The 13,919-nt window shown below is 32.2% G+C and overlaps 1 protein-coding gene across 2 annotated transcripts in view; it reads right to left on the bottom strand.

Annotated features, from left to right (window-relative positions):
• Window positions 1-1,955: 1,955 nt before the first annotated feature.
• Window positions 1,956-13,919, bottom strand: part of LOC139487594 (receptor-type guanylate cyclase Gyc76C-like) — a 124,599-nt gene continuing 112,635 nt past the window's right edge. For both annotated transcript variants that reach the window (XM_071272492.1, XM_071272491.1), the window contains exons 16-22: window positions 13,524-13,701; window positions 12,993-13,133; window positions 8,208-8,331; window positions 7,037-7,280; window positions 6,616-6,714; window positions 6,203-6,294; window positions 1,956-5,827 (exon numbers count right to left, since the gene is read on the bottom strand). In XM_071272492.1, the coding sequence (XP_071128593.1) occupies window positions 5,141-5,827; window positions 6,203-6,294; window positions 6,616-6,714; window positions 7,037-7,280; window positions 8,208-8,331; window positions 12,993-13,133; window positions 13,524-13,701 (1,565 nt within the window). In that variant the 3' untranslated portion in view covers window positions 1,956-5,140. The remainder of the gene's footprint in view (window positions 5,828-6,202; window positions 6,295-6,615; window positions 6,715-7,036; window positions 7,281-8,207; window positions 8,332-12,992; window positions 13,134-13,523; window positions 13,702-13,919) is intronic.

The following is a 13,919-nucleotide window of genomic DNA, read 5'->3' as shown; positions in this document are numbered from 1 at the left end:
TCTAAACGTTATTCAGTTGCTTGTTTCCTTATGGACTTTCGATAATTCCCATTGGTCACACAGTTTCAATATATAGAGTACTTACTAGAAAACATTATTTATACTAGATGTATACTTTTAAAATGTGTCTCGTAATTTTTCTGTATGTATTGTGTGCACCGTCGTCGTTGACAAGAGATTCATATTAACTTACTTGTTTTTGTTTTGTCTTGTGAAGATACGACACTTTCTGGAGCAGTTTGTATTAAAGCTAGTCGAGTGGTCGTTGTTTTGTATCGTCATCGTTCTTTAACTGATGTTTGCACAATAACACAACAGTTACTCCTCTTACACGAAGGACTGGATTTCATTCCAACTTTCTGAACCTTATCATGCTAATGTCATGGTAAAAATTATATTAATTTTATTTTTGAAGTGATCTAAATATTGAGACCGTAGGTGTAGTTATTTTGTAAAAGATAGGCGAAAGATACCAGAGAGATACTCAAACTCATAAATCGAAAATAAAATGACAACGCCATGGCTAAAACACAAAAGACAAAAGGACAAACAAAAAACATAAAACTCAACATAGTAAAAAATTAAAGACTAAGCAACACGAACCCCACAAGATCGCAGGTGTTCCGAAAGGGTACACAGATCCTGTTCCACATGTGGCAACCGTCGTGTTACTCATGTAAATACATATCCGGTAATAAGTCTAATTCGTGAAAAGGGAACGGGATTGTTTTACGACAGTATGAATATATCCGCTATCATCTGTGAAATAGATATACAATATAACTCGTGTTGGCGTCCGTAAAGTTTAAAAAGGGATGAATTCAACTTTACCATTTTGAACTCTTGGTTTTAATAGCATACTTCTAAGTGGTTATCAAGGAAGTCATGAAAGGAAATACAAGCCCAGGATTATTGTATATATTGGGAGATATATACTTCGTATGCAGGCGGCGCTGGAATGTTGCTACATAGAAATGGAAAGTTCACAATTAGAAAGCTGAAATCATCTCTTTTGTCGTAAAGTTTTTATTTCGACAATTTCAATTTCTAAATGTTAGTCAAGATATGAGGCAAACTTAACTGTATTTGTTGTATCCATTATTTTTGGTTCGGTGGGATCGATGCGTCAATATAGTTCCCACATTTTGAAAATATTCAAATTTTTAGTGGGAAACATCATCTATAAAGCGGGAAGTAAAATTAGGGATTGTGCTTACTTCTTTTCTTTCGTTCTAAGAAGTTCCTGTATGAAGTAAGCTTTATAAGAATAAAAGTCGACAAGAAGAGTAACACAGTTTGTTCCCATGGGAATGCAGATAGTTTGTTGAATACAGTCTCCCAAACGTAACAAATATATTGGCCATAATAAAATCAAGCATCCAGATATTTTTGTCTATATCAGAGTTATTTTTTACAAGGTAGATTTTATCCCTCTCTGAGACAAGATAGTTGTATCTACGTTGGACAATAATTTTTTTATGTAATAAAACTTTCTGATTTAATACTATTGCAAGATGAAAGAGTCATATAGCCATACTCTGAATATTTTTTTCAGAACAAAAATGAGAGAAACCCGAAATGTAAAGAACAAACTGCAGGATTTTTGTTCTTGCTCCAAACCTTTTCTTGAGCATCATAGTTATCAAAGGTACTAGGATTATAATTTAATACACCAGACGCACGTTTCGTTTACATACGATTTATCTGTAAAGCTCAAATCAAAATAATTATTAAGCCAAACAGGTACAAATTTGAAGAGCATTGAGGACCCAAAATTCCAAAAAGTTGTGATAAAAAAACAACATAAGATAGGTTTCTGATTCGTGGTATAGGACCACAGCGTCGCTCATTATAATGACTGAGGGTATAATCAGTTTAGATGGTTTTTTATTCATTTTTAAATTGATATTTATATTTCACTGTTAGTACTAATTATTTGGCATATGAAAACAGCATTTACAAATGTTTTACTTTTATTGTTCAATTTTGATTTCTCGTGTTATTATTCAACATATTGAAGACATTTTATGAACTATAGTTTTATATACAATGAAGTCGGAAATTATCACAGATTTCTCAGGAATATAAATTATATGTATATCTACAAACAACAAATCAATGAAAGATGATATATACATATTGACATGAATAAAATATACAATGTAACAAGGCGTAATATTAGGAACTTACGGAAGTATTATGCAAAAGTAAATTCACAAAAATACTGAACCCAGAGGAAAGTCCATAATCACATGGCAAAATCAAATAACAAAACGCATCAAAAACGAATGGACAAGAACTGCCATATATTGACTTGCAACATGTTTTAAATGAAGTTTAGATGAAAGTGAAATATGATTTACTTTGATTTCAATGTAGATGTGATGATTTTGAAAAAATGTGAATACAACTACATTTTTATCTCGTACCATTTCTCAACACAGATATTTCACAAAAGTTAAAATTTATAATTTAATAATTTTAATTGTTCCGATTGCATGAAGTTCCAGTCGGGATTTTGACAGTTGGTTTCTATTTGTTTGATATGTTTTAGTTTTGATTTTGCAATTTGATAAGATATCTAAATCTGCTAAGAAGTTCGATATTTTTATATACTTTTTGTTTATTTTTTTTACATAGAAAAAGTATTATCTGTTTAAAGAAAGACAACGCATTTTTGTTTTTTACTTCATTAAAATATTAGAACAAGAACACCTGACACATTTTTCTGCGAATAGATACGAGCGGTGCTAGGAATACATATTTTAATAAATCTTGAGTATGTGAATATTTTCACATCTACTTATCATTGATTTTTCATCTAATAAATCAAACATTGATAAGAACAAAGTATTTGGTTTCTGATTATCAATACATTTTTTTGTAGGTTTTATGTCTCATCGCATTTTATCAATCCGTTATCATTAGCAGTTTTTTTTGTATACCTATTTCCAAAAGTAGGATGCATAGGAATTTTTAACACTGTACATCAATGGGAATTCATGATTTAATCACAGCCCTTGTACATCATGTATCAAGGGAAAGGCAAAGAGTGTAGATTCAAAATTAGTACGTTTTGTACTATGGTTATCATAGTTAAAGCGAAACACAAGGCTCTCAAAATTGATTTGTTTTGCTTCTTAAAATGAAGAGATAGACAAAGGTCTTCGTTAGTGCGTCTTTGAGGGTAGGATGACATTCTTTGTATGAGAATTGCTTGATACTGTTAAATATAGTTTTTGTCATAAGTGTGTGTTACGAAATTTGTTTTATGTTTCATTGATGTGTGTGTATATATATTACATATCTTTCTATTTACACCAACAACACACATTATGTCAACAAGTTAAATGCAGTCTACAAGTCAATTAATATATATTTCATTTCATAACATTTTTGTTTTCTTACTGTGGTCTCCTCTTTAAATGGAAAGTACGTTTCTAAAAACTTCAAAACCTTCATGATATACAAAAGCAATTAAAAAACAGTAACACAGGAACAGTTTATAGGTGGCATACACGTGGCACTTAAGGTTTATTTTTCTCTAAAAGTTTTTCGGACAAATAGTATTTGCATCATTTCACACAATTATTTTTGAATGTCATTGCTCAATATTTCATCATATATCTTCAATTACAAAAACACGGTAAGTTAATATTCTAAAATATAGATTTTGTTTTTCAATTTGCTGATGGAACATATTTAAATAAGATAGAAGATGTATCTTTCAGTTACTGTAGTTATACAACCAAAACAGTCTTGGTAATATAATATTGTGAGGATAAAATATGACTTTTGACATCTTGACACCACTTCTTTTTGATTGACTTTGTTCACATAAGACAAAGTGTAGATTGCAAGTTCACATTTTGTAGTACAACATAAACATGGTAAGAAATCGTGCCTCACACGTTATCAATGAAAATGTAGATAACTTCTAAATGCATAACATATACAAGTTAACTGCAAATAAAAAATAAAACATGGATTCTGTTAAAGGTTAAGTAAAACTACATACAAACTAAATCAATAGAAATTAACAAACATTCACTGTGAAATTTTGGGCAAAAATTACAAAGTTCATATTTTACAGTATATCACCGGGTTTATATGTTCTATTGCAAAACGAAGGCAAAGTATGAAGGAACATTAATTATTAATTCGTATATACTTTACATATCTTCAAATACTTGTATGTGATTGATCGTTTATAATCCTTTCGTTCCTTGGTTATTTCACACTCCGATAGACCATTTAGTTTAACCTATGTTATCTATTTACTTTGAATTTTACTACACACTATCGTACAATTAACTCAGTTTTGAACTACGATTCAGTTTGAGAAGATAGTTATATGACATGATTGAAATGAAATATATAAAAATGATTGATAAAAAAATACATTAATTTAATATTTCAAAAGAAAGAACTAATGAAACAGTATTATCTGATCTTCAACAAACCACTATGTACCTTAAATTTAGACAGCAGTAGATATTCAAGGTGTTTATCTCATAAATCAATTAGGACAAATCAAGTAAAAAAAAAACCAAACGAAGCTTGAATATCCTAAATAAGATTGAGAAATGAAAGTTCAAGTACAATTTGTAATGAGGTGTTCATAATGAATAATACATAGCTGCTATGTTGATCTGTTATATTTCTCTCGGATAAATACATACCAAAGCCACCATTATTACGAGGAGTTACAATATGCCGCATCACCCTCTGACATTTGTTACTATGTCTTTATAGATATTCTGCAAGTTTTTTATTTTGTTATTACTGGATGGTTACATTGAAAATTACAGGGAGATGTATTGAAGGGTAATGTCATCTTAGCATTACTTTTACTTGTTAGTATAATAAGAAACATTAAGGATTAAAATTAATCGAATTGACTTTTGAGGCAGAATGACTCTTTTCTGATGTTTTTTAACTAGTACTGAAAAACTGTATTAAGTATAAAACATGATTTATATTCCGAACACAATAACATATAGATATATTCTGGTAAAAGTATTCAAGTCATGCACTAAAATATCCATCGTATTTAACCCCCTAAACTTTTGTTAACAAAAGTTATAATTAATTAATTTTTAAGTGTAATTTTATCTGTAGTTGTCCATTTATCTTAATGCTACAATATTGTCTCTGGGTCAATCAAATTATCATTTTGTCCAAAACTATTGTAATAATTTCTTGACTCAATGTCTTGTCGGTCTGGAACATACGAATTTGTTTCTTTATCTTGCTTTGTAGACTTCGGAAGCGTACACATTGCACAGCTTGGTGTCTGTCGTATGTTATTTCTTGTTCCTAAGGAATGATGCCTTGTTGACATATGGTCACTATCACTATCGTCGTCATGGAAATCACTCATCAGAGCATATTTTTCTGTTGTTATATCTGAACCAGAGCTACCTTTTAGTAGCCGAAACTTTTTCTCTTCAGGAATAACACCATTGAATAGTTTTGATTGAAATATTTTTCTTGCTTTGATGGAACTAGTTGTAGGAGAGTCTTTAGGTTCTAGTGGAATCTTAGGTAGAGGAACTGATGAGTTAATTCTTTCACTTTCACATAAAATGTCCATTAGAGGGGTTGACTGGTTGTGATCGGAATGATTGTCTTTATCACTGTACTTTTCGCTTAAACTATCTTTTATAGAACGGTGATTCTGACCGGAATGTTGTATATACGCCTGTCTTATTTCTCTTGTTGCGGGTGAACTAAAATTTAATGTTTGACTTGTTCGCCGCAATCGCTCATGGCGAATTTCCTCATTCTCTGAATTAAGCCAATAAGTGAATAATTCTCCTTTCCCCTAAGAGTAAAGAAAGAAAAATGTTGAAGTCATATAGTTAAAGAAATTTACTGTAATATACTTTAATCGCCTTTTTCACTTCTGAAAAAAAAAAACAATATGACAAAACTGTAGTTCTTACTTATTTGTAATGAACAGAAGAAAAAACTATTAAAATTAGCTGAAAAGAGCGTCGGATTTTTATGATCAAAATTTGTTTATCTCTACAACAATAACATGTATAGAGTAGATATAAGAATACTTGACAATACTTGCATTCATCTTAACTTTACTTATAAATGATAAAAAAATCAGTCAATGAAATACATGAGCATGTGCAATATACAGGTACCTGTATATACAGATACAACATAACTATTTTCTTTTACAATTTACCTTCATGCTGACAAAACCTCTTTCTGTAATAGTATATCCTCCTAGTTTATCAAGTAGCTGTTTACAAGGATCGCTTATATGGATCTGTAGAGCTAAAGAAAAAATTATAATTGTCAATGAACAATTACAGTCAAATTACTTGGGGCAGGCACATACTGAATGTCTAAAGTCGCCAACAGTTCCCCATCCTTCAGAGGTATTGTGACATTACAAACGTAACAAATTAGGCTTAATCATTTGCCTTGCTCTCTTTTCGCCGTCTTTCTTTTTTGACAAGAAATATGCAGTTTAATTCAACTTGTGTGTTTTGAGTGTCTCCTCGGAGTCTTCCTCCTCTTTTCTATTAAGGATAAGAGACAAATATCAATGATATCTGTAAAATTTAAATAATTGTGATGTAAGAAAATACTTACGTTCACCAGTAGACTCCAATCGAGAAGCTGTATTTACAGTATCTCCAAACAATGTATACCTGGGCATTGTTAGACCAACTACCCCAGCTACACATGGACCTGAAAAGTTAATAAAGATGAAACGAGAACAGCCTGTAACAGTAACAAGGAAGACTGCAGAAAAGATATATACATTTCACAGTGTAAATTAAACAATAAAGGTATGGACCGGTACACAACTTGAAGTTTTCTGTGGATAGTTTGCCCCTCGACAATCATACAGCGGCTCGTAATTTCTTTACAGTGTAAACATTACAATAAACGTGAAGTATATCTTCACCTTAGCATCTCCGTCTATGATGAGGTCTATTATGAGCATATTTGTTTTTTAACATAACTGTTCTTTTTGGTTTGTTTTAGTTATTTATAAGAAATAAAGTACCTGAGTGCATTCCAATTCTTAACTTTAATGTTTCCTCTGGACGATGTCGTATTTTGAATATTTTTATTGCTCGCAAAAGTTCTAGCGACATCGAGGCTACTTCTCCTGCATGATTGTCTCCGTTACGTATTGGAACACCGCTGACCACCATATACGCATCACCGATTGTTTCTACTTTATAAACATCATAATGCTTTATAATGGAGTCAAAACATGTATATAAATCGTTCAACATATCCACCACCTGAAATATAATCAAATTTTTTCAGCATATGTTTCTACGCAGGTATAACACATAATATCAACTGATATCGTGGTAAATGGGATTATCTAGGACGTGTTTATAACAAGGTTACTACCAATGTACAGGTATAACACATAATATCAACTGATATCGTGGTAAATGGAATTATCTAGGACGTGTTTATAACAAGGTATAACACATAATATCCACTGATATCGTGGTAAATGGAATTATCTAGGACGTGTTTATAACAAGGTTACTACCAATGTACAGGTATAACACATAATATCAACTGATATCGTGTTAAATGGAATTATCTAGGACGTGTTTATAACGAGGTTACTACCAATGTATAAAAATAGGAATTATTCAGTTGGAAAAATAGTCAAATACTTCTTAATAGAAATTAAAGAATATTTTTTCAATTAATTGACATTGTTATTAAAATACTTTTTATGAGTATAAGGTTTACTTAGTGGTAAAACTAAAACGAATCAAACAGATTAAGTGTTTTTTTCTTGAACATAATTCAATAATTCAATTCTTTAAAAAAAACAACTAGAAAAGAGTGCTCTACGTGTAGTTATCGTTTGAATACATGTTGAAAAATTTATAATTCATAAGTTTTGTATTTCTACATTTTTTTTTAACATTATAAAACATTTTCATTTGATTGTAAAAAAGAACAATAAAAAATGTTTTTGTTCGATCAGATCCATCCGTACAAATGTTACTCTATCAGAAGCGCATGTCAGCAATCTTTATGTGTCATCAGCATGGCTCAATGACTACATATTTCAAAATTCAAACCTAATATTTACGTTGAGGAGTAAAGTGTTTTATAGATTACCTCAATACATCATACGCTTTCTCTTTTATTGAAAAATACAATTATAATATTGATTGATAAAAGATATAAGTACATACCTCCAAAGGCGTACTTTCTGCAGACAACTTTGTAAAGCCACAGATGTCACTGAAGTATATAGTGACACACTCAAAAGACTCAGGCTGTACCACCTTTGCCTTTTTTAACTGATCTGCTATGACCCTGCATAAATAAAATCTATTCATAGAAACTGTTATTCATAAAAAGATTTTATTAAAATATTCACGGTAAAAAATCGAATGAACCAAGCTATATTTGATTGTACCAAGAGCGAAGTTCGAAAAATTATGTCTCAACAATACACCTTATCGCTATTTGTCCGCCATTGCTGGAAATCACACAGGTTCCCGTAAAATTTTGACGTCATAAAACAAAATGTCTGACGCCACAATGGAAAAGTGATTGTTGTTGACGTCAAAAGTTCAAGCGGACGGGTCAGCCGGGAATAGCGATAAGGTGTATGATGCACGATGCCAAAAATCTCAAATTCAAAACTTTAAACAAATGTTGATGAGCTCATCAAACCAAAAAAGAGCTAACAAAGAGTCAAAACCGTATAACAGACATTACATTTGACATTATAAGTTATCATGCTTTGACCCAACTAATATGGTTATTTCGACTCCGTCTAAATAATCATGCTAGTTGGGCCAAAGCATGATAAAATTTGTGCGGTTATGCTAACCGTATTAGGTATATAATTAATGAAACGTTTAATACACAAGTGTCCTAGATTTCACTACGCAATAGTGATAACATGTTAACTCCGCCCACTGACATCACTCTTAATGTGTATAGTGTAACCTGATGATCTATTTATTTTCCATGTAGTGCATAGTTCATGTGTTTTTATGCCAACTAAAGATGGAGTCTGGTAAAAGACGATTTGTTGATACTAGTGATGAAGAAATTGAACAAAAACGTTTGAAAATGAGTGCTGACAAAACAATAAAGCAGAATATAGCAGCCACTATTTTCAGGGAGTATTTAAAAGTAAAGAAAATGGATCCTGGATTTGAACAGTATGACACCTTAAAACTAGATGAAGTGTTGGGTCATTTTATATGGATGTCCGTAAAGCTGATGAAAATCGTTATAAAACAAATTCACTACAATGCTTGAGATACTCATTGAATAGATATTTAAAGGCTCCACCGTACAATAAAAAAATTGACAATGTGAATGATGAAAGTTTTAGCGCTTCCAGAGAAAATTTTTATGCGGCAATGGCAGAACTTAAACGCATGGGATTAGGAGACGTCGAGCATTATCCGTCTATTGACGAAGCTGACAGAAGAAAAATGTATACCTCAATATATTTATCACCAAATACTCCATTTGGACTTCAAAATAAAGTTCAGTTTGATATTCGCCTGTATTTTTTTCGAAGGGGAATGGAAAATATGCCACAAATGAAAAAATCCACGTTTTCTGTAAAAACAGATCCGAAAACGGGGCTTAAATATGTTGTTAAAACTTTAGATGAGTTGACAAAAAACCATCGCAGCAGTGACAAAGAAAACACTTCAGGGATAATGCCAGAAAATTCCGGTTCTGAGTATTGCCCCGTGTCCTCCTTTGAAAAGTATGTAAATAAATTAAATCCAGAGTGTGACAAACTATGGCAGAGACCAAAAGATCAGTTTTGGGAAGAGGACCCTTCATGGTATTATAACATTCCTGTGGGCAAAAAAACGCTCGGCAATTTCATGTCATACCTGAGCAAGAAGTGCAACTTGTCTGAAATTTACACTAACCATTCAATACGTGCTACCGGGGCTACTGTTCGAGCTAAAAACTCATATTGCAATGCACAGATCATGGCCGTAACTGGACATAAGTCATTAGCATCCCTTTCTTTATATCAGCGGGTTGATAATGATGATAAGATACGTATGGGACAGACATTAACAGAAAGCATCACTGAACCTTCTAAAGCATTAGCTTTAACTGCTGGTGAAACATCATCAAATATTCGTGCTTTACCAAGCTCAAGTTGTACAGTGCCTCCTAAAACTTTAGCAATTGGTCCTTCTTCTACATTTCTTCCTTTACCAAATATTACAACAGCCAGCACCACACTTATGAGCACAGAACGTAGTTCCGTTACTTATAACGTTGGACAAAAGACTCTGTATACATCTGTTAAGGAACACAAAGCGCCGCCGTTGCCATTTAGTGGACCTTTGCCATGCAATACGTTTAAGCCAAAACATTTAAGTACAACCCAACAAGGAAACAGCACACAGTCATTTAATGAATCATTGCAAGGTGTTAATCTAAACGAGCTGTTTAACGGTTTTACTGAAACTGCCGTAAACATAAATCGTACTACACTTTGTCCACAAGTTTTCAACAACTGTTCCGTAACTATTGTTTATAAAAAAGAATGACTTCATTTTTAAAAGAAGAACAGTTCTGATAGTTTTTGAACATATTTTTATTTACCGTTTGGTTTAATGTGATCTAGAGCATTTCACTTTATTTTATTCCATCTTATATTTTTTATTATTATTTATATTTTAACTTTCCATTTCTTAAGTAGCAACATTCCAGCAGCACCTGCATACGGGGTATATATCTCCAAATTGATACGATATTCCCGTGCTTGCATTTCCTATCATGATTTTCTTGATAGAGGGTTGCTGCTCACAAGGAAGCTATTAAACCAAGAGTTCCAAATTGTGAAGTTGAAATCATCCCTTCGTAAATTTTACGGACGCCATCACGAGTTGGTTGACCGTTATGGAATAACCGTTTCACAAATGATATCGGATATGTTCCTTACGTCGTAACTACAATTCCCTTCCCTTTCATGAATTTAACCTACCGAATTAGACTATTTACCGGATTAAAATTTTGTAATCACATAAGAAACACGACGGGTGCCACATGTGGAGCAGGATCTGCTTACCCTTCCGAAACACCTGAGATCACCCCTAGTTTTTGGTGGGGTTCGTGTTGTTTATTCTTTAGTTTTCTATGTTGTGTCATGTTTACTATTGTTATTCTGTTTGTCTTTTTCATTTTTAGCCATGGCGTTGTCAGTTTGTTTTAGATTTATGAGTTTGACTGTCCCTTTGGTATCTTTCGTCCCTCATTTAAACGGTTTTCTGGACGAAAAACATTTTTTTTAAATCTGTTATTACTGTTAAGTTTGTATATTACAATACAGAGATGTATAATAAATATATGTTATTTGAATTTCTCTACATTGAGAAAGTCATTGATTGCGTCATGCATGTATAGATGTCAACCAGTGAAAGTTTCACATAAATACACAAAGGTTATCACAAGACAGCGTATACCTTACTTTGTTCTTTTTATAGCACACATGATTTCAAGTCAATAGTTATACGTTAAAGGTCAACATATTACAACAAGATTTCTGATAGGCACATGTTTTGTAAGAAGATTTCTTCTATTAGGATAATTTGATTGGGTTGTGTACGGCGAACATGGTTATTTAGCAGATGGCAAGGCAGCCAGTAGAATTCAAGTTTACAACTGCATAACCGCACAAAGTAAAATGTCTGTCATCTTGTCCATCTTTGAGATATAAACAAAGGAAAATTATCACCGAGGTTTTACTTGTCATGAGTGACACGATTGGTGCAATAAGTAGATCAGCTATCTGCTCAACCTTTCGCGGCACGTGAGAACACAGTTGGTGTTTTGTGGGATAAATGTGGGTTTTTTCCATGTTGTAGTCTTATATTTCATTAACTGATGATTATTTATTTACTTTTGATCGTCCTCTTGCTGTCGTCTGCTTTTGTTTTTTTTTATTAATGTCTCTTCTTACTTCTATGTTTCATCAGTAAACGTTAATGCATACATACTGCTGTATTCTTCATAAGGAACACATGAGGTTTAAAGTTTGTATATAGAGAAACACAAATATATTCAATAATAATATTTTAAAAAAAATGATAGATTATTCTTTATAACAAACGTCGAACAAAACAATCTTACACATTGTCTCATAATGATAAGGAAAGGCTTTATTGAAATAGCAGAAATAATAGATTCAATTGTTAAAGATAAACATAGAACTGTGCCGATAATATGCAACAATAGTACCAAAAGTAACCAGATGCTCCGCAGGGCGCAGCTTTATACGACCGTAGAGGTTGAACCCTGAACGGTTGGGGCAAGTATGGACACAACATTCAAGCTGGATTCAGCTCTAAATTTGGATTGTGATTAAATAGTTGACACAGCATAGGTTTCTGACACAGAATGAATGTGGTCTAATGAGACTTAAAATATTTGTTTTGCCTTTGAGCAATTCACTATGCTGTTGAATATTAATCCTCTCAAAAAAATTTTGAAGAAATTTTCTTTTTATTTATGTAATCTGAAATGAGAAAAATTTAACCCCCCCCCCCCCCCCATTTTTTTCACATCCCCCTTTCCCTATTTCCTAAATTGTTGGGACCGCAACTCCCAAAATCAATCCCAACCTTCATTTTGTGGTCATAAACCTTGTGTTAAAATTTCATAAATTTCTATTCACTTTTACTAAAGTTAGAGTGCGAAAACTAAAAGTATTCGGACGACGACGAAGACGACGATGACGACGCAGACGACGACGCCAACGTGATACCAATATACGACCAAAAAATTTTCAATTTTTGCGGTCGTATAAAAACCAGTTAAAGAGGCTACTGTGTTTTTATATAGTATACGAAGTGTGGTATAAACATAACAATCTTTATTCATGACATACCTACTGACACTGCAATATCCATAAAATCCTAGTATATTCTTTAAAAACGTCATGATATTCAATTGGTTTTAATTGCTTGTTCTATACTTACGATGGCAACATACGATGTAGTAATGTTTCTGTCTTTTTCTTTTCCTCCACCAACTGCTCAGTCCTCTGCTCTACTAGATTCTCGAGGTTATTTTGATATGCTTCCATCATGGCCATCATGTTATCGAATATGTTGCGTTTCCTGGATGAAATAAGTGAGAACAGTAAATTGACGAAAAAAATATCATTCATTTTTGGAAGATTTATTTTCTACACTTTAGAATAGCAAAAAACAAAAATAACGCAAAATCACCCCAAATTTGTAAAACTTTCCTTTTAAACATACATGCATAGCAGGAAAGTTGGAAGATCACGAAAATAAATTGCCGCAATGTTGGCATGAAAAAACATTACGAAAAAGATGCGAATATTTCACTTTTGGAACCAAGTCGAACACTATGATCAATTTAAATTTCTTTAAAAAGTGATTTTATTATTCTATTTTGTTAAATCGCATTTTGGTTATATCAATTTCAAATAGTTTAAATATCAATAAAACTGACCAAGAGAATCAAAATATATATACACTTACATTCCCCGCCACAAATCATGTAACTTTTTGGCAATGGTTCTGAAGTCTGGTCTGTTGTCTGGTATTTCATCCCAACATTCTTTCATGCAATTCACAATATAATCTTCAGCATTTAAATATTTTGCATCTGGACGGAATGGTTCAACTCTTTGAACACTTTTTACATTTAAAACTATATCTGAAATTTAGTAGCAAAGTCATCAAACACTTCAGCAAGACGTGGGCTATCTTTTTTTCTAACTTCGTTGCTTATTACAAAATAAGATAAAAGTCATTTAATACGAATATTTAAAAATTTGTCAAGCATCACATTATTGCCCTAATCTATTTACTACCTCACTACTTATATACATGTTTAGATATAAATAAACACAATGTATTATATTAGCATATGTT

This window comes from Mytilus edulis, chromosome 9 (assembly GCF_963676685.1).
Source record: "Mytilus edulis chromosome 9, xbMytEdul2.2, whole genome shotgun sequence".
Taxonomy (NCBI): domain Eukaryota; kingdom Metazoa; phylum Mollusca; class Bivalvia; order Mytilida; family Mytilidae; genus Mytilus; species Mytilus edulis.
Note: the sequence above shows the minus strand (reverse complement) of the source record. Positions and strands in the feature narration are given on the sequence as shown.